This window comes from Petaurus breviceps, unplaced genomic scaffold (assembly GCF_028583685.1).
Source record: "Petaurus breviceps papuanus isolate PSGF00001 unplaced genomic scaffold, PetGlider_PUasm1.0 37, whole genome shotgun sequence".
Taxonomy (NCBI): domain Eukaryota; kingdom Metazoa; phylum Chordata; class Mammalia; order Diprotodontia; family Petauridae; genus Petaurus; species Petaurus breviceps.
In genome coordinates, this window is record NW_027186296.1 from 34,564,920 (window position 1) to 34,585,840 (window position 20,921).

The following is a 20,921-nucleotide window of genomic DNA, read 5'->3' on the forward strand; positions in this document are numbered from 1 at the left end:
TTCCTTCCTTCCTTCCTTCCTTCCTTCCTTCCTTCCTTCCTTCCTTCCTTCCTTCCTTCCTTCCTTCTTTCCTTCCTTCCTTCCTTTCTCCTTTCCTTCCCTCTTTCCTCTCTCTCAGTCCTCAGAGAGTGTTCTGCCCAAAGAAATATGAATTTGATTACTGAAAACTCTCAAGATATCTTAGGGTTTATGTACTAGATTTATTTCGTAAGGACCATATCTTAAACCCAAATCATTCTGGCTCTTATTGATTGGCCAACAAGAGATCCCAACCCAAGCTTTACTTGGTCATTGTTTGGGCTAAGATGATTTTGAGGGTGTGTAAGTAGTAATTTTTTCTGTTTGGGGCAGAAGCCCCTACCAGATTGATTTTGGTTTTTTGTTTGTTTGTTTAACTAGGTAAAAGAGACCATCCATCACTGAATGGGCTTTGCCTCAGTCAAACTGAAACCTGGAGAAGACCTTAGCTTAAAGAGGCCAAGGTCTCCCAGACCCTCTCCAGTCATCCTGATCTATATCTTACCACTAGCCCCAGATGGCTCTGGAGGAGAGAGTGAGGCTGGTGGCTTTGCCCAGCCCTCCCTCACTTAAATCCAATTCACTTGCAAGTCATGACATTACCTCCTGATGTCTTGGTCCTCTTCCAGAATGAAGGACAAACAAATGAACAATGAATAGCAACTTTCTAAAACCCATTTACCACTAAAGTCATATATAGATTGGATCTGGCTTAGTTGAAGGAGTTTCCATACCTGGAACTCCCCATGGTTGACAAAATCACAGATTCTTCAGGTATCACAACCAGAATAAAACCTCAATTAACCAGAACCCAATTTGAAACCCTCAATTTAACAGAAATATTTGCATTCACTGGATTTTTTAAAATCAATTTTTATTAACAGCTTTTGTTTTTATGTCATGTAAATTTCCCCCTGTATCTCTTCTTCCTCCCCACAAAAGAAACAATCAATACACCCCAAAACCTTACAATGTTCCACACCTGTAAACTGTCTCCTTTTCCCCACCCCATCTCTGCAAAGAAGTAGGAGGTTATCTTCTCATATCTCTTCTCGGGACCAAATTTATTTTTTGTAATTTTACAGCACTCATTTTCAGTATTTTGTGGTTGCTTTTCTTTCTACTGTACTCACTATCTATAGAGGGTTTTTTCTTTGCCTCTATTTACTTCATTTTGCATCAGTTCTTATAAGTTTTTCCATGTGTCTAAGCATCTATCATATTTGTTATTTCTTATAACATAGTTATACCCCCATTACATTCATTCACCATAATATGTTTAGCCATTCCCAATCAATGGGTATTTTTGCTTCCATGTCTTTGCTACCACAAAAGGTTTTGCTACATAAAAATTGAAGTATATGGGGCATTTACTTTCTTGGGGCCACATACCTATCTACAGAATCTTTGCGTCAAAGGCTATAGAAATTTTAGCCACTTTATTTGCATAATTTCGGATTGCATTCCAGAATGGTTATACTGGTTCATAGCTCCAGCAACAGGCATAATATGCCTATTTTTCTACAACCTCTCCAACTACGACCCTTGTCTTCTGCCTTCTTTGCCAATTTACTAGCATGAGGTAAAACCTCAGGATTGCTTTGATTTGCATTTTTTGTTAGTATCATTATTAATTACTTTTCTTATTAATAATAATTATTAATCTTTCCTTATTATCATATTTATTTTATTCTTCTTTTGGAAATCATCTGCTCATATCCTTTGACCACTTATCTACTGAGGAATGACTTTTGGTTTTGTACGTTTCTGTTGCCTATATATCTTGGGTAACATACCTTTATCTGAGAAATTTGATAAAATAATTCCTCTCTGCCTTAAACTGCTTCCCTTCTTATCCTAGATGCATTAATTGTGTTTGTGCAAAAACATTTCAGTTTCGTGTAATCAAAATAATCTATTTTATTTTTTGTAATTTTCTTTATCCCTTGTTAGTGTAGGAATTCATCTCCTACGCATAGCTGTTAAATGCATATAATCTACTAATTTTTTTTTGGCGTATGATTTTTGGTATTTCAAAGACCCTAAATTAACCAGAAATATTAGCATCCTTTTACTTATAAAAATATCTTTTTATTATAAGTCTAAACACCAACAAACATGAATGCTTCAAAATACAAATAAAAAAACAGAAAAGAGAATTTATATATGATATTATAACAGAACTCTTCTGCATGTCCATGGTCCCTTCTGTTCTCTTCTGTGAATGTTTAAATATTTCCTTGATGCTCTTTTCTTTTATTTCTGGGGCATGACTATATCGCTACTTTTTAATGCTTCCCTCTAACAAAAACTCTCCATTTTCTTTTCTTTTTCTTTTATTATTCTATCCCTTACATTATTCCCAACATACATTCCCCCACTGTTGAGAGAGAGAAAAGAAGGGGACCAAATGCAATTCAATAAAGTGATTTTTGTTATTTCTCTTTCTTTTCAAGGTTGCCTAGGATTTTGTTTTAAAGAAGGGGTGGGGGGATCAGGAAGAGCAGAATCAAATGTAAGCAAGACCAGAATCTAGAGACTCCTTCTCCCCATGCCCTTCCAAGTAAAGTAGTCCATGAGGCTTTCAAATATATAAGTGCTGATGGGGAATTCTGAAAAGAATACACCCTACTTTGAACACAGAAAGTAATGATCTTGAAAGTCTCTGCTTACTAAAGGGAAACTGTTATCAAAAGAAAAACAAGGAATGATCAGTCTTCCCTGGACAATTTTTTTTTAAAGAAATGTGAACCATCTAAGTCACCCCCACCAAAGCTGCTCTAAATTCTAAAAAGGCAAACCAAATTATGGTAAATTGAAGGCATTTTTAAGGGCAGGCCAGTGGTTTCACTAGTGTACAAAACTGCCAGTGGAGAAACTGCTTCTGGCAATACTGATAGGTAACACTTCTACAACTTAAGGTCTCAAAGAGTTGCTTGGGGCCCTCACAAGTGAGGTGACTTGGCCAGGGTCACACTCCCAGAGTGTGTTAGAAGGCTACTTGCCTCTGAGGCCTTTTCTCTGTGGCACTACTCTGCCTCTCTAATTTAAAAACTTGCCTGAAGCTTATTACAACTAACACAAGGCTCTTCCTTCCATAAAAGTCATGATACAATAGAAATGTTTGGGTTGTTTTTTTTTAATTGTTCTCTATGTAAACTTAAGTACTATACATTGGGGCTCCTGTTCAGATCAACACATACCAAATTCTTGGGCCCATTTTATATAATCCAGAGTATAATTTTACCATTTTAAATGTAATTATTTAAAATAGTTCAGTTATTTCCAAGAAGTTTATAGTAGTTATCTTGGCTTCTCTAACATCATTAGACATATCTGTGACATATCTCATATGCTGAGTCCTCAGTCAAGAACATAACCCTCCCCCCCCCCTCAAGAATAACATTTTTCCCATGGTAAAATAGGTTCTCCTTTACGATATAGTTTCCAGGAACATGAGAGTGGGTACATGAAGACAGACATCTGCTTCTACCAATGGAGATCACAATTGTCTATGGCTTAATACATAAATCTTGGGGAGGCAAAGAGAGGGTAAGTGATGTGTCACACAGCTTTGGGAAGTGTCAGAAACAGGATTTGAACCCAAATTTTTCTGATACCAAATCTAGCAACTCTGTTCACTGCTCCAAGATGTTTTTTTTACCTAGAACACATCACTATAAAAAAAGAGGGGACTAAATAAATGTCCAGATAAATGCCTAGGAGAACTGCGGAGGAGGAAATAAGTGTAGGTTGGAGTAGCTTCATGGAGAAATGGGAAGTGGGCAGAGATGGGACAGAGAATAGGGAAGCCAGGTTTTGGGGGGAGGGAGGGGGGAATCTTAAAAAGAAGAGCAACAGCAGAATCAAGGCCCAGGGTCAGAAAGATGCCATCTGTGTTCATAGAACAGTGAGAAGGTTGGCTAGAGTGAAGGGTCTATTTGGGGAAATAATAGGAGATAAAGATGGACATGCAAGGTGGGGCCAGATTAAACTGAGTTTTGAATAACAAACAGGCTGAAAGGAGAGGCTTCAGTGAGGAGCAACGGAAAATTTCTGAGCTGGGGAATGGCAGACTGTCAGAAATGATCTTAGCTCATGGTGCTTCTCTCATTATTTCCCATTCTGTAGTAACTGATTGTCAATGCACTGTATTAAATTGCATATTTGGCGGTCACTCCGCCCTTGCTGGATTGCAAGCTCCCATCTCGCTTCTCTGTGTATTTCCTCAGGTGTTCTTTACTCAAGGTGAGCATTTAGTAAATGGTGGTTGAACGAATGATAAAAATCAGATCTTTGCTCAGTGTTTTCATATAACCCCAATTGGAATATGTGTAATAAATGCAAAGCTTGTCTCATTTCCTTTCTGATTGCTCAAATGGAAAAACTGCTTGTTTCTGAAGAATTGGGTAATGGGGATGGGCCAGGGATGGTTCTGTCTGCTTGATTAAATTGTAAGAAGATCCTTAAAAACAATGGTTATGGCTCCTAGCACCATGCCTTGTAGATTTTCAGCATTCTTGCTAAAATCCCTTGAGCAGATTAGATGAGGTTAGTCTGGGGTAGAGTAAACAAGGTTGGTTTGACAGAGAAAGACAGAAGCAGGAACAGGGAGATATCCACAGGTTGCTGTAAATGGGTTTGTCCTTAATCCATGGCACTGCTTGAAGGTTACACAGTCTCTTTGTCATTGGTGCAGAATCCAGGGGATTAAGTACAATAGGTGAGATAACTGAACTTGGTCTGGCAGGCCAAGTTAATCACCATGATACTAGGTTAAGGGTGAAGGAACTCAATCCTTGTTTTAAAGGAGTGTCTGGGCAGCCTAGGTAATTGGTGTCAAAGGGTTAAAATTAATAAATGGCTAAACACAACCTTCTTCAGGAGGTTTTTCCCAGGCCCCCTAGATCAGGGATAGGAAACCTGCGACCGTGAGACCGTGAGGTCACATGTAGCCCTGTAGGTCCTTTGACTGAATCCAAATTTCACAGAACAAATTCCCCTGCCCTAGATGCTAGGGTTTTCCCTTCCATCTACTTTGTGTCTTGCATACAAACTATTTATATACATTAGAATGTAAGCTCTTTGAGGGCAGGGATTTTTTTTTTTTTTTTTTTGGTATTTCCCAGTGCTTAGCACAGTATCTGGCACATTATAAGCTTAATAAATGCTTGCTGATTGATTGATAAAGTAGCAGAGTCCCCTAGAGCTTATCAGAAGAGGGAAATGGTAAGAGATGCTCAGGGCATTTCCAGAGGACTTCAATAAATTAAAATCAATCAAAAAAACGTTGGTTAAGCATATACTATGTGCTAGGTACAGTTCTTAGTGCTGAGGATACAAAGGCAAAAACAATCCCTGCCCTCAGGGAGCACACATTCTAATGGGGTGGACAACATTTAAATTATTAGATACATATGATATACACAGAGTAAGTGAGAGGGTAACTCAGAGGCCTTCATCACCATCTAAGTGGAAGGGTTCAAACCTTCCTGCTCATCCCTGCCCAACCTGGCCAGCTCCACTGGATGTAAAGGACTTTAGCTTATACTTGGCTAAGCTCTTTCCCTCTAATTACCAATTAACAGATGCAATTTCTCCAGACAGAGGCGAACCTAGGAAGTAGCACAACAGTCTCCTGACTGTTGTTTGTTGCCCTACAAGAGCCCACTTGAGGCTATGATCCTAGGAATCCTAACAAGTTCCTGCCCATCACTGTCTGTCCCATCTCTCTGTCCCATTTTTCTCCTGCCCTCTTTGGATTCTGAGTCTTGGCTCCCTGCCTTGATCCCTGGACCTGGAATCTACTCCCTCCGCCCCACATATCTTTGCCAAGTGAGGTCTGACCTTTCCTTAAAGGTCTAATTCACATGCTTTCCCAGGTTATTTGTCTTCCCTCCTCAAAAATTCTCTTAACATTTGGTCTAGACTCTTTGCACTTGGCACATTCTATCTAGTATTAGAATTATATATGAGCTTGTCTTATAATTCCTTCCTTTCCTTTCCCAGACCTGTTATTTCATCAGAATTGGGAATTCTAGGTAGGGAAGCTGCCATCACCACAAGGGTTAAATGAATAATAATAAAAATAATAATAATGCTAATAGTTAAAATTTACATAGTACTTTGTTTATAAAGTTCCTATATATGTATATACATGCATACATACATGTATACACATATATATGTATAACCTCATTGAAACTCACAACAACTTCACAAGTTGACATTATTATTAACCCCATTTTACAGATGAGGAAACACAGAGGTGAAGTGACTTGCCCTAGTAAATGTCTGAGGAAGTATTTGGACTCAGATGTTCCTCACTCAAAATCCACTATTCTATTGACTAAGAAACTTAGCTGTCTACCAAAAGCAAGTCAATCACAATTTGGCAACCTAATAGTCTTAGAGTTGCCTGGAGGAACTGAAACATTATATGACTTGCCTAGGATCACGTAGCCAGTGTGTGGGAAAGGCAAGAGTAGAACCCAGGTCTTCCAAGACTAAAATGAGCTCTTTATCCATTGTACCATAGTACCTCTCTTGCCCTCATTCTTCCTACTAAATTGCAGACTTCTTGAGGGTAGGTTCTTGGTAACTGAAAATGAAAAGTATAATACAAGGCTCTTGCATTTCAGGGGAAAAAATATTGAACAGTGGGCTTCCTATAAGGTAAAAATCTCTTGATTCCCTATGGAAAAAAATGTGAAGGAAGATGGCCTAGCAGTATTAGATTTCAAACTATATTTCAAAGAGATAATCATTAAAACAGTCTGGTACTAGCTAAGAAATAGAGTGGTGTCACTAGAATAGATTAGGTACACAATACACAGTAGTAAATGACCATGGCAATCTAGCATTTGATAAAAGTAAAGATTCAAGCTTTGGGAACAAGAATTTATTTGACAAAAATTGCTGGGAGAACTAGGAGACAATCTAGTAGAAACTAGGCATAGATCAACGTCTCACACTGAATACCAAGATAAGGTCAAAATGAGTACATGATTTAAATATAAAAGGTAATTATTAAATATTATTAAAATTATTTAAAAAAAAGTAAATTAGGGGAGAGTGTAAATTTTACTTGTCAGATCTACGGATAAGGGAAGAGTGACTAAACAAAAGTTAGAGAGGTACACAGTGGTATAATGGATAATTTTGATTATGTGAAATTTAAAAGCTTTTGCACAAACAAAGCAAATATAGCCAAAATTAGAAGGAAAGCAGGAAATTGGGGAAAATAATTGTGTAGCAAGTTCTCTGATAAAGTCCTCACTTCTCAAATATGTAGGGAACTGAGTCAAAATTATATTAAAAAAATAATAAGAGCCATTCCCCAGTTGATAAATGGTCAAAGCATATGAACAGGCAATTTTCAGAAGAAAAAATCAAAGCTATCGATAGTCATATAAAATGCTTGAAAACACTAATAATTAGAGAAATGCAAATTGAAACAACTTTGAGGTACTTCAGATTGGCTAACAAGACAGAAAAAGAAAATGACAAATGGTGGAGGGGATGTGGAAAAATAGGGACACTAATGCCTGTTCATGAAGTTGTGAACTGGTCCAAACATTCTGGAGAGTAATCTGGAACTATGTTCTATGGGCTATAAAACTGTGCATACCTTTTCACCCAGCAATACCACTACTAGCTATATATACCAAAAAGATCAAAGAAAAGGGGAAAAAGGACCTATATGTACAAAAACATATATAGCAGCTCTATTTTTTTTCCTGGTGGCAAAGAATTGCAAGTTGAGGGGAAGCCCATCAACTGGGGAATGGCCAAACAAGTTGTAGCATATGATAGTGATAGAATACTATCTTGCTATAAGTATTATTATTAAAAGTATTATAAGTAATGATGAAGGGGACGGTTTCAGAAAAAACCGGAGAAGACTTATATGAACTGTTACAAAGTAAAGTGAACAGAACCAGAAAAACATTGCATAAAGTAACAGCTATATTGTAACAATGATTGACCCTGAAGGACATAGCTACTCTGATCAAGACCATAATCCAAAACAATTCCAAGACTTAAAATGAAAAGTGTCACCCACATCCAGAGGCAGAAACCGATAAACTCTGAGCGCACATTGAAGCATGCTTATGCTTTTCCTACTTTCTTTTTTTTTGGGGGGGGAGGGGGGAGCAACATGGCTAATATGGAAATGTTTGGTATGACTTCACATATATAATGGGTAGCATATTTTTTTTCTTCTCAAAGGGTAGAGAGGGGCTGGAATTTGGAGGGAATTTGAAATTCACAATTTTAAAAAAGAAAGTTAAAGGGAAAGGAAGGAAGGAAGGAAGGAAGGAAGAAAGAAAGAAAGAAAGAAAGAAAGAAAGAAAGAAAGAAAGAAAGAAAGGAAGAAAGAAAGGTTTTTAAAGAACCAGCTCCCCAGGAGTCAAAAGGAATCACTCTTTAGTTCTCCAAGATCAGAATTTTAATCAAACTACATGCTTTCAGCCTTTCAATTCTTCTCCTCTACCGTCAGCACCCTCACTCCTCAATTGAGAAAGCAATCCCCATTGTCTATAATTTCCAGACTCCAAATGACCTAGCTACAAGAATCTCAAAAGACAAAACTAGCCATGTGACCTTGGGCAAGTTACTGAACTCCAATTGCCTGCCCCCCAAAAAACCAAAAAAAAAAAAAAAAAAAGAATCTCAAAGGAGAATGGATTTATGACTGAGCAAACATTATAATTGCACTGATATTGCCTCTTAGACTCCTTTCCTGGAGTGTCTTGTGTGTGCATGTTGTCTTCTACATTAGAATGTTAGCTCCCTGAGGGCAGGAACTGCTTTTGCTTTTCTTTGTATGCTGGGTACCTAGCACAGTGCCTGGCCCTTAGTAGGCACCTATTAAGTACTGGTTGACTTGACAAGTTAACCTGAGACTGTTTTCTCATTTATATAGCAAGTATAATAGCAACATCTATAAAGGCTGTTCTGTGGATCAAACGAGATAATGCATTTAAGTGTTTTTCAAACCTTAAAGTGCTCAATATAAATGAAGACAGATCGTACATTTAAAGGTGGGAGGTACCTGAATAGTTCACCCCTTCACCTTATATAAATATAAATGTTAGCTATTATTATATATGTTTTATATTATTAATATGATGATTATAATATAATAATTATACTATAATATGTTGTTTATTACATATGATTTAAACATGTTTATATATTATTATATTACTATTATTATTACTATTAATTATCAGATATAAGCTAGTGGTTCTCCATTCAATCCCCACCAGATATTAGAGATCACCCTCTTTGGAAGGCAAAAGACACCGGTTTTTCTCAGCTTTCAGCTTCTGCCTTTCCCCTTCCCTCATTCTCCATATCATAAGAGACAGAAATGAGCACTCAGGAAAGACCTGGCCAAACCGTCTTCCTATAAGGAAGCAAGTGTTCTCAACTAAGCCAGAGAACTCTTGTATGCTTTTATTTCAGTTCCCATCAAAGGACAAAATAGATTCTCAGTTGAAACAGAGAGAAATCCTTGTGGCTCCCAGCAATCCAATGAAAGAGGCTGATAGAACTCAGAGAGACAGGTGGATTTAGATATCCCTGGATTTAGGAGTAGAGAACTCATCATTTTCAGAGGGCTCATCTTTTCCAGAAATCAGGCAATTCTTCCTGTTGGTGCTTTTCTAGGTTGTGGGAAGTAGCAGGGATATGATACCCATGGCCAGGCCTGCTGACTCTGAGGCTAGAGGTGGGGCCTAGCTTAAATCCTCTCCCTGAATTTCCTGTGTACTTATGGTAATGTATAAATAGCCCTTAATAGCTTAAGCATCTGGACAGAATCAGGGTTAAGGGAAGAAGCTGGGTGAGGGGCAGAGCAATTCCTAAGGTCAATGGAGCTGAGGAAGCAGGAGCTCCCTCTTTTTAAATTCTGATTTAGAAGAACCTCAGTGGGGACATTTCTCTCCCATAATCAGATACTTTCAGTAGCCCACATTTGGTTGTAATAATAATAGTAATGAGAGCAGCTAGCATTTATGTAGCACTTTAAAGCTTGCAAGCTGCTTCACATAACCAAAGGAGGTTTCCTCCCACCCCCATCCTACCTCCCACCCCAGATGCAGCATCCAAACCATTCAAGGTATTATGGAAAAGAACACAGGATTAGTAGTCGAGACACAGACAGATCCTAGCTCTGGGTTTGCCATTGACCTCCCCTGTTTCCTTGGGTTACTGGCTTAATTCCCCCAGCCCCCAACTATCAGATAAGGGTTAATGATACCTGCTCTAGCCTCCATACAAGGTCACAACTTGGGTCTGTGACTTCAGAAAAGCCACCTAATCTCTCTGGGCCTCATCGGTAATATGGAGACAAACACCCTTGTCCTGCCTCCATCCCACAGGGTTGTAATTTTCTGTGTGACCTTGTGTAAATGATTTCCCCTCTTTAGATCTTGGTCTGAAAAATAAATGGATGACAATCAGAGGTTCTTAACCTCTTTTTTGGTGTGTGTTACAGACCCCTTTGGCAGTCTGGTGAAGGCTATAGGCAGGCCCTTCTCAGTAATGTTTTCCATTGCATAGGGTAAAACACATAGGATTCCAAAGGAAACCAATTATACTAAAATAAAGATGTACTATTTTTTTCCCATCCAAGTTCTTGAACCCCACATTAAGGACCATGGGCTGGGGATTCCTTGTCTCCCTTCCAGCTCAAGAATCCTATGATTTAAAGAGCCCACATATGAATCAAAGGAAGCCTGGGGTTTTCCTTTGCAGATAAGAAAGCAGCCTACTCTTCTGGGCAGCAGCTCTTCTTCAAGGGCTGGGCTCCCTTTCTTGCTGACGGGGTGTGGAGGGAAAGATGCTAAACAGCCCAGTGGATGAGTGAAGAAAGGATGTTAGAGAAAGAAGCAGGGTGGTGGGATGGAGAAAGGATAGTCTTTCTCCCTTCCAGTCCTCTCCTCCCCCAGCACTCCTGGGACCTCTCTCTCTCTCTCTCTCTTTCTCCTTGAAATGTCAAAAAAAAAAAAAAAAGAAAGAAAGAAAAAGAAAGCCCAAACCCCTCCAATCTCCACAGCCAGCCTGGGTCCCAGAGAGCAGGGAGTTAGAACAGGCCAGCTTGGAAACAAGATAGTGCTATTCCCAGCTGCATTCTCTATCTGCAGCAGAAGCTATAAAAAGAACTCCACTTCAACAATAGGTGACATCACCCAGTTGCAGAGAGAACTGGATTCTGCCAGATGCCTGGGAGAGATTTACAGCCCCCACCCCTCCCACGGGATAGGAGTGCCTTGGGAATCAGCTCCTGCACATTCTTCGGGATTCCAGAGGATGGAGGTTAGACTCCAGGAAGAACTTCTAACTGTCAGGGATGGAGGTGGCAGTGGGGTGGGGAAAGTGGGAGAATTCTCCAAGATGCCAAGGCTGCAGTGGCATGAGTGCCTGCTTCCTTTTAATGCCAAAGTAAAGAAGAACTAGCCCTTGTGATAACATCCCTCTCAGATTTCCATCCAAGTGGCCAGAATAATACTCATGGAATCACAGATCCCTTGAAGGGAGCTCAGAGGCCATCAGGTCCAACTGTCTCATTTTACAAATGAAGAAACTGAGGCTCAGTGACTCAATCTATTCAATTTAATTCAATTAAAATATGCTATGTGCAGGACACTGAACTAGTCTGAGGATACAAGGATGAACTCAAACACAGTCCCTGCCCTAGTAGAGAAGATAAGGCAGGTAGGCATATATATACATATACATACATATATATTTATATCTATAACTACAGTACAAATTATATACTAAGTGCAAAGGAGAGGTTCATATAAAGTACTCTGGGAATTTCAGGGAGATGAGTTCCAGATTTAGGGGTGGAAAGGGGACCAGGAAAAGTCTCTAGGAGTATTTGGCACCTGAGCTGAGTTGAAGTATAGGAAGGATGGAGGTCAGGGACCATTTTAGACTTAGGAGAATGAGAAAAAGTGTAAAGGAAGAGAGGGAAGTATGAGAAAGAGGGAGGGTTTGGTGACATCTAATGGACCCATCCAAACCCATTTGGTTTCATGAGCAGTACCTGAAAAATAATTGGCATTTATAGGGTATATGTGATAGACTCCTGAAATTCTCAGGACAATCTGAGTTCAACTGAACCCTGAAATTTAAAAAATTATAGAGTTCATCTAACAAATTAGGGTTGGTTTTCTTAAGTTACAGTCTCTTAAACAGTTGCTTTACTGTACATTTTTTTCCCATTAAGGAATACTGTATATAGTATAAGGAGGTGGCCTAAGAAATTCTCGGGGTAATAAAGGGCTTTGTAAATGTAGTATTGATATTTGTTTATTTAGTATAAAAGATTTGTGAGCGCTGTAACAAATACAATTTTTACAAATCCAAAAATAAAAAGATAAACACTGTAGCAAGTTACTAGAAGACAAGTCCCTTGATTTTCGTTCCTTCTCTGTCAAATCAGGGAATTGTGTTAGATGGCCTGGAAGGGCCAACTCAATCTATGACTCTGTTCTGTGGTCCCTAAAAGTTTACAATGTGCTTCAGATAAATAACCTCTTTAGAGCTTCACAATAACCCTGTGAGAAAGGTACTATATAAGTATTATTGCTCCCATTTTTAATGTGAAAATTTTAATATAATTTTTCAAATTACAACTAAAAACAATTTTTAACTTTTGTTTTTAAATTTTTTGAGTTCCAAATTCTCTTCTTCCTTCACCTCTCCTCTCAATGAGAAAGATGGCAAACAATTAGATATAGATTATGCATGTGTAGTCATACAAAACACATTTCCATATTAACCATATTGCAAAAGAAAACACAGACAAAAAAACCCAAGAAAAATAAAGTAAAAAAAAAAAAAGGATGCTCCTATATGCATTCAGATTCCATCATTTCTTTTCTTTTGCTTTTTTTGGAGGGGGGAAGGCAGATCAATTGGGGTTAAGCGACTTGCCCAAGGTCACATAAGTCACTAAGCATTAAGTATCTGAGGCCGGTTTGAATTCAGGTCCTCCTGACTCCAGGGTTGTCGCTCTATTCACTGCACCACATTATTTCTTTCCCTGGAAGTGGATAGTATATTTCACCATAAGTCCTTTGAAATTGTCTTGAATTATTGTATTGCTGAGAATAGCTAAATCATTCACAGATGATCATTGTACAATGTTGCTGTTATTGTGTACAGTGTTCTCTTGGTTCTGCACACTTCACTTTACATCAGTTCATATAAGTCTTTCCAGGTTTTTCTGAAATCTACCTGCTCATCATTTCTTACAGCATAATAGTATTTCGTCATGATCACATACCATAGCTTGTTCATTCCCCAATTGACAGGCATCCTCTCAATGTCCAATTCTTTGCCACCACAAAAAGAGCCTATTACTCCCATTTTACAGATGAAGAATCTGAGGTTCAGGGTTATTTTTTTAAGCGACTTGTCTGTGGTCAAACAGCTACTAAGTAGCCAGACAAGGGATCTGAACCCAGAGCTTCTGAACCCCAAGTCCAATATTCTCTCTACTACTGAATAAAGAGGAAGCTAAAAAGCTAGTTTGCAGGACCAGTGTGGCTTTCTTGTCCTCTTCATGGATAGCATAGTGGCCTGCTTATATGGGGGTGGGGGGGCCAGGAATACTCTACTGCTCCCAAATTTCTCTCCCCCATTTCTCTGCAGTCTAGCTTAGTGGGAGTAGCACTGCATTTGGAGTTGGAGACTTGAGTTTGAATTCTGACTCTGTTACTTACTCTCAGGTGACCTCAGGCAACTTAACCTCTTAGGCTTCAGTTTCTTCATGTATAAAAAGAGAGGTCTGAACTAGATGATTCTAAAGGACCTTGCAGCTTTAAGATATGTATGCTGATGATGGATTCATTCCTTAGAATTAAGCTCAGAGAATGTTGGAGCTGGAAGGAAATGTAGGGTGCATCTCTTGTATAAGCTGTTTCTCCCTGTTCCATCCTAAGCAATTTGGTGGCAGGGTGTAATAGTAGATTGAGTACTAGATATGGACTCAGGAAGACCTGGGTTTGAATCTTGCCTCAGACACATGAAGGAATTGGATTCAGTAAGCTCAAAGGTCCCTTCCAGTTCTAAACATATGATCTTGTTTCTGTCTTGCTTTTATATTTGTATCCCAAGCACTTAGCACAGTGTTTGACACATAGGAAGAATGCTTTTCATTCATTCTAGTACCTTCCCTTATTTTACAGATGAGGAAAGTGAGGCCTAGAACTGTAAAATGCAAATCCCAGGAAGAATAAATGACATAAAATCATAAAAATCTTAGCAATGGCTCTTAGGAAAGAAAGGAGAGGCTGGGAATACTAAAGCTGTCCTGTCTCCTGGGAGTTGAATGCTCAAAGCCCCTTCTAGGTCAGCAGGGGCCTAGCAGCTGTGAACAGGAGCTTAATTCCTCCCTAGGTCACAGGCTGTAATCGCCTTCTCTATGGATCATTGACTGCACTACCCCCCCCCCCCCCATGCCCTCCTCTGCTGCCTGCTTCTCTTTGTTCTTTTACTCATGCTGGAGTTTCTTTTGATATGAATGCTTCCTCTTTCCCTTCCACCTATCTTATGCTCATCCTTCAAGGCTCTGCTCTCATCCCTCTTTCTCCACATAGCCTTCCTCCCTTGATCTCTCTAATCTTCACTGGTTTATCCCTTCTCTGAATTCCTATAACCTTTTGTTTTTTTATCTACACCACACAGTCTAGCAGGGAAAGGCAGCAGGATATGCTCCCTCACTTACTAGATATTTGGTACAACATCACTGAGCTTTAGTTTTTTCATCTGTAAAATGGGCATAATAGCATTTGCATTGCTTACCTCACAGGGTTTTGGGGAGTTGAGTGCTTTGTAAAGAGCTACATAAATGCAAATAATTATTATGCTGTCTCATTCGGCAATGGCTTCCTGTGTATATTTTCTCCCCAACTAGATAATATGTTCCTTTTCGGTAGAGGTCATGTCTTATACTTCTCTTATACCTATGAAGAAATTGCTGTATTTGATGCTGTTTTCTATTCTGTCTCAAAGGGCTGACCTCAAAAGCCCACACCTATAAGGCAGCATTTCCTAAACTATGTTCCATGCAACCTTAATGTTCTATGAGAAAATTTCAATGTTAACAATATTTTTCCCATTAAAATATCTGGGGAGAGGAAAGAGACAGTGAGAAGTATAAAGACAGAGAGACAGAGACGGAGAGATACAGAAACAGACAGACACTAGGAGTTGATAAGTATTGGGGAATATGATCCAAAGTTCATGGCGTTTCTAAAAATTCTTTAGTCAGGAGAGCTCTTGATATTTTGCATAGAAGAGAATGGCTGTTTGGGTAAGATTTAAGACAGTTCCTTTATCATAGTGTCTCTCAATCCCTTTCAGTATGAGGAAGAAGAGCTCTGGGTAGATTTAACTTAGCCACGATGCATGAACTAAAACTGGTTTCTGACTGTAAGTTAGGGGACAGCTGAACTGAGAGAGTTGGGAGATAAATTAGCATTCACTTCAGTACATTTCAGGTCAGAGAAGAGTTCAAAAGAAGGGAAGCAGTTAACAAAAAGAGTTCTAAGGTGAATTCACATGACAGAATGGATTTCAGCCTCTATCTCACCTGGTACATGCAGCATGACTAAGGAGAAGTCTGGAAACAAATTCATAGCTATTAACAGAGAAGAATGAAGGAAGCTTCTTAGACACTGGTCTCAGTTTAGCTGAGAAGCTAAGAGCTGAAGAAAGCTTAATAGCCATTGGATGAGAATGCTAATTAGGGATAGCTATAGACTTACCTGCAGAGGAAAGGCTTACTAACCACAGCACTTCTAGTAGATAGATGTAGGACAGAGGTGTACCTCAGCTAAGGATTACAGAGGAGTCTGAAATGGCTGAATGAAAAAGTTATAACCTCTTTTATTGAAGGGAGAGGCTTACTAAAGATGACAGCATTTCCCTCCACCCCCAGTGGATGGTAGAGGTGGCTAAAAGAGCTGGTGAATGAGTTGTAACAGCACTGAATGCTTAGTAGATATTATTTCGGAGTATTTAGGTGACACTGGAAATAACCAAAACTGACGAACAATGGAGAAATGGAGAGAGAGCAGCATTTTCCAGGCAGCCTTAGAGAGCAACACCTGATAGGAACAGGGTTGGCAAAGAGCGTTTCTCCCTCTGTGTGTACATCCTGGCCTCATGTTTAGGTGTATTTTGTCACGTATGGATGCCCACATGTTCCCTATGAGTGGCTATCCCTTACATAATTCCTACCAAGATTAATTCTTTGTGCATGGATTTGTAGGAGAGTGCGTGGGAAGTGACACATTTTTATCATTTTATTTACACTGCTATTTAATCAATCACTTCAGATACGTACATATAAATATACCAAGTATGGGTAACAAGCAAGGTGATTTCATGTGCCTAGAGAATTCATTGATCAAAATAGGTTTTTAAAAGGCATGTGCAGAAGACAGAAGGAAAGGGGAGACAAGTGAAGATGAAGATAAAAGAAAAGTATCAGAACATTCTCTGTTAGAACAATGTTGAGACACTAAGGCCCCAAATAAGCTAGATCCCATGAAGGATGTTAAAAACAAAAACAAAGGATCTTTTTAAAGCCCTCCTAGAGGGAGAGGGGAGGATTAAAAAGAGAGAGAGAGAGAGAAGAGCTTCTGCTGAAGGTGGATGGCATGATTATAACGAAGAGCAGAGAGAAGACGGAATTACTCATCTTCTATTTTGCTTCTGTTTTCTCTGCCAGAGAGAGTGAACTCTGGATTGCACAGACCAAGAATGTCCAATTCTAAATTGAAACTCAAGAGAAGGAGATAAGGTTGAATAACCAATTTTTGTTGCAAGCTGTAGGAGAATCCTTGTTCTGGTACAGGTTGAACTTGATGGCCTCTGAGGTTCCTTTTAGGTCTGAAATTCTATGATACTGTGACAGTTTTAGACCAGATAGGTGAGAACACTTAGCTGCCCTTGACAAGTTCCCAAGTCACCAAGCCCAGATGGTCTATATCCCAGGTTACTAACCTAGGGCGTGTGATGGCTAAGCAACTAGTTCTGTTAGAATAGGAGGGGGTCTAAAAGACTGGAGATGAGTAAATGTCCCAATTTTTTTTTAAAGAGTAGCATCTGAAAACTATGAACCTAAAGTTAGATTGCTGGTGAAGTCCTACAATATACCACTAAAATATGATAATGAATTATTATAGTGTAAGGCATTCACTGGATCTGTAGAGTCCCCAGCAACCCCAGGGATTAAATAACCTTCACAATCATGACAATCTTAATCATATCTTGTTCTATTCACTTCTCAGACTTGCTGGGAAACTTTAGAGGATAACTCCATAATAAACTCAAATTGGGTATTTATTTCAAAGTTATGAAATTATGAAAAGTCACTCAAATCATATTCTTAATATCACATCTTTACCAAAAGAAAAATATTTAACCCCTTCATTTTACAGTTGAGGAAACTGAGGCCTCAATGGGTTAACTGATTTACTCAAAGTCTAATAGGTAGTAAATAGCAGAATTGAGAATCAAATTCAGGTTCTTTTCCTCTGAATTTATCACTCTTCCCATGGCATTCCACTGCCTTCCTCCCAGCAGGAAGGTACCCAAGTTAGCTACTGTTATCACTTTGATTTGTTATTGTTTTTGTGTTTAGATTTTTGTTGTATATGCCTTCATGTGTACCTTGCAAATCATTCATTCATTCATTCATCCAGTCTTGCTATCAGGTGAAGGAAGAGAAGCCTTTAAATCAATCCACAGTTATTTATCCAGGGCCAACTGGCCATAGTCTTGGTACAGGATTAATCCTTGAGAGAGATGTTAAAGAATAATGATAATGGCTCATATTTATTTAGTGACAATGTTTATAAAGCACTTTCATCACAATACTTTCCCCAGGTGAGGAAACTAAGGGCTGGACAGGTTAAGTGATTTGTTCAAAGTTACACAGGCACAGTCTTTACCTTTAGAGCTCCTGGTCTTTCCTCATGTACACTTTTCATGGAATACTGTCTAATTCTCGCCCCTCCCCAGACCCCATTTCTACATGCTGAAATACTATCTTCTCCATCAAGGCCTAATCATTCATTTATTCTTTCTTTCACTGAACTAAGCAGATCAGAAGCCATATGTCAGATACTGTGGGGAAAACTAAGATCTAGAGCATGACCCTTGCCATTTAGAAAGTACTAGGAGATAAGACACAAGAATACAATACAAGAAGGTGTGCATTGGGTGTCACATAATTGATACAACCAAATTTCCATGGGTATTCAGGTATGAGAAATTTTTACTGTGTCATTTTAAAGAAAATACTTTGTTAACCTTAAATCACAAAATAATGCAAATTACTAAGACTAGGTCCTGCTTGGGACTGGACAAAATATTTGTGAACTTACTAAGGGGCTAATTTTATCTGAGAGACACAGAATAAGAGTAGGAAGCCCACTTTGTCCTCATGCATCCAAAACTTTGAAAAGTGTTGTTATATCCAAATGCGTGTTTTAACATAGCCTGGGCCTGGGTCAGGTCAAGATAGGTATTAGCACATGGGCTGCTGCCTAGAAGACCTGCCCCAGAAGCCTGGAGGGTTTTATAATCTGCAATGCCCAGTGTAGACCCAGTTAGCAAGGGGCTCTTACAATGTCATCCAAGGGAAAGAATCTAGTCCACAAGGAGGAAATTAGGGCCTAGATGTGTCTCATAGGATAGTAAGTAAAAGACCAGACCTTCAACTTTAAATCCAGTGTTCTTTCCACTATACTGCCCTCAACAACTCGCCAGGAAGTGCTCTGGGCAAAACCAAAGCAGTCCCTACCCCAAAGCAGTCCCTACCCTCCCTCCTTAGCTTTAGATTGCACTTACCACGGATGAATTGCATGTTCACACCTTCAGAAGACACCTAAATAATATTTAGTTTCATTTCCCCTACTACCAATTAGAACAGGTGAAACCCCTAAAGTTCACAATCAATGAATCATTTTGTACCTGTTTATACTAATTCACATCCTACCCTATCCCCCCAACTCACCTCCCAGCCAGCATCAGGGTAAGAACAAGGAAGCTGAAAGGGCGGCAAAGACCTGCCCTTCTAGTTCTAAGTGTTCTTCTGTTTGCAGAAATATTGCTTGCTCACTCCTTCCTTCCTCATTTCCCTCACTTCCTTTTTTTATTCCCTTCTCTCCCTACTTCCTTCCTCTCTCCCTCCCTTCCTTCCCCCTTCCTCCCTCCCTCCCTTTCCTCCATCTCCCTCCCTTCCTTCCTCCCTCCCTCCCTCCCTCCCTCCCTCCCTTCCTTCCTTCCTTCCTTCCTTCCTTCCTTCCTTCCTTCCTTCCTTCCTTCCTTCCTTCCTTCCTTCCTTCCTTCATTATAGTGCATGCAGAATCAGAGTATATATCTTCCATTGGGGAAAGCCACCTTAGTCTTAACTTCCTACTTACTGATGTATCCTCTGAGCAGGATGCAATGATGTTGTCAATGAAGGGGTTCCATTTGATGTCAAGCACGTTGCCTTGGTGACCACAAACTTTGGGATAGTTGGGCTCAATTCGACCTGTCTGAAGGAGAGAATGGAAGAAGCAGCATTAGTTCTAAAGTCATCAGGGTATACATACGCTTAATGTTAGGATTCCACAGATCTGACAGTGTCATTTTCTCTAACTAAACTACTAGTTCTTTGAAGGACTTATAGCTTTTTGCATCCTTCTAAGTGCCTACCATAGAAGTATAAATCTATTAGCCTATTATTATTATTTAATAATTATTAATAGCAGCATATAGTAATTCAGTATAATGCCTGGTGCTTAATAAGTGCTTATTGACTGTGTGGCACCTTATGGTTACAAAATAACACCAATATCTAATATCTCACTTGGATCATGTCTTACACTTTTTTTGTAGCCTTCTAAATGCTTAGCATAGGGCTGTGCACTTAGTAACAGAATATTAATAATAAATTATTTATCAATATTAATAATTATATTTTATTATTAATAATGACACATTATAATAATAGCACAGTGCTTTGGCACATAGTAGGCACTTAATAAATATTGAATACTTATATGGCACCTTATGGTTGCAAAGCGGCACTATTAACTCACTTGGCCCTTACAACAACCCCATGATATGGATAATGCTCATATTATTATCTGTATTTTATGGATGAGGAAACTGAGCCTCAGAAGACTGAAGTGACTTGCCTAAAGTCATACCACTGAGTGACAGGACCTCGACCTTCTAAATCCAAGTCCAGTTTTCTTTCCACTAGGCAATTTTGCCTTTCTAGGACAGTAGGCACTCAAATACTTTCTGATTTCCTATTTGAATGTTTCTCGAATTGTGTTTCCCAGAACCATGATGTCCCACATGATGTGAATAAGGGTTTCATGTGACAATTTTGATTCTATCAGTGTTTCTACATCCTTAAATGCTAACATGAATAACATGTATAAAGGGTACAACTATGGACCCATGTAGGCAGTGTAGTCTAGGCATAAATATCTAACATGATACCCAAACCCCATTTTCTCTCTCTAGGTTGGCATGCACCCTAACTTACCCTCACACTAATAGACTTGGGGGGTTTGCTTAGAGTTGAGGGGTGGGAGGCAACATCTCCATCATCATCTTGCTACTACTCTCTAAGGCTTCTAGGGGCAACTCTGGTATGTGTTGAGGATATACTTATACTACTTGCTACTTCTTGGCTCTTGAATCAGCAATGGTGTATTTCCCATTTGCACAAAATCAGTTACCATGACACCAATGACTCTTTAAACATGAACCATTTGCTTAATGATAAGGCAAAACCAAGAATACTCAATAGAAGATAAAAATGAGAATAACCACAACATCTGCTCAATAGAAAAAAAAAAGCA

The 20,921-nt window shown here is 39.1% G+C and overlaps 1 protein-coding gene across 1 annotated transcript in view; it reads right to left on the minus strand.

The window, feature by feature from the left end:
• CORO2B (coronin 2B) overlaps positions 1–20,921 on the minus strand; it is a 250,729-nt gene that overhangs the window by 34,092 nt on the left and 195,716 nt on the right. The window contains exon 3 of the mRNA XM_069099299.1: positions 19,482–19,598. Within this exon, the coding sequence (XP_068955400.1) occupies positions 19,482–19,598 (117 nt within the window). The remainder of the gene's footprint in view (positions 1–19,481; positions 19,599–20,921) is intronic.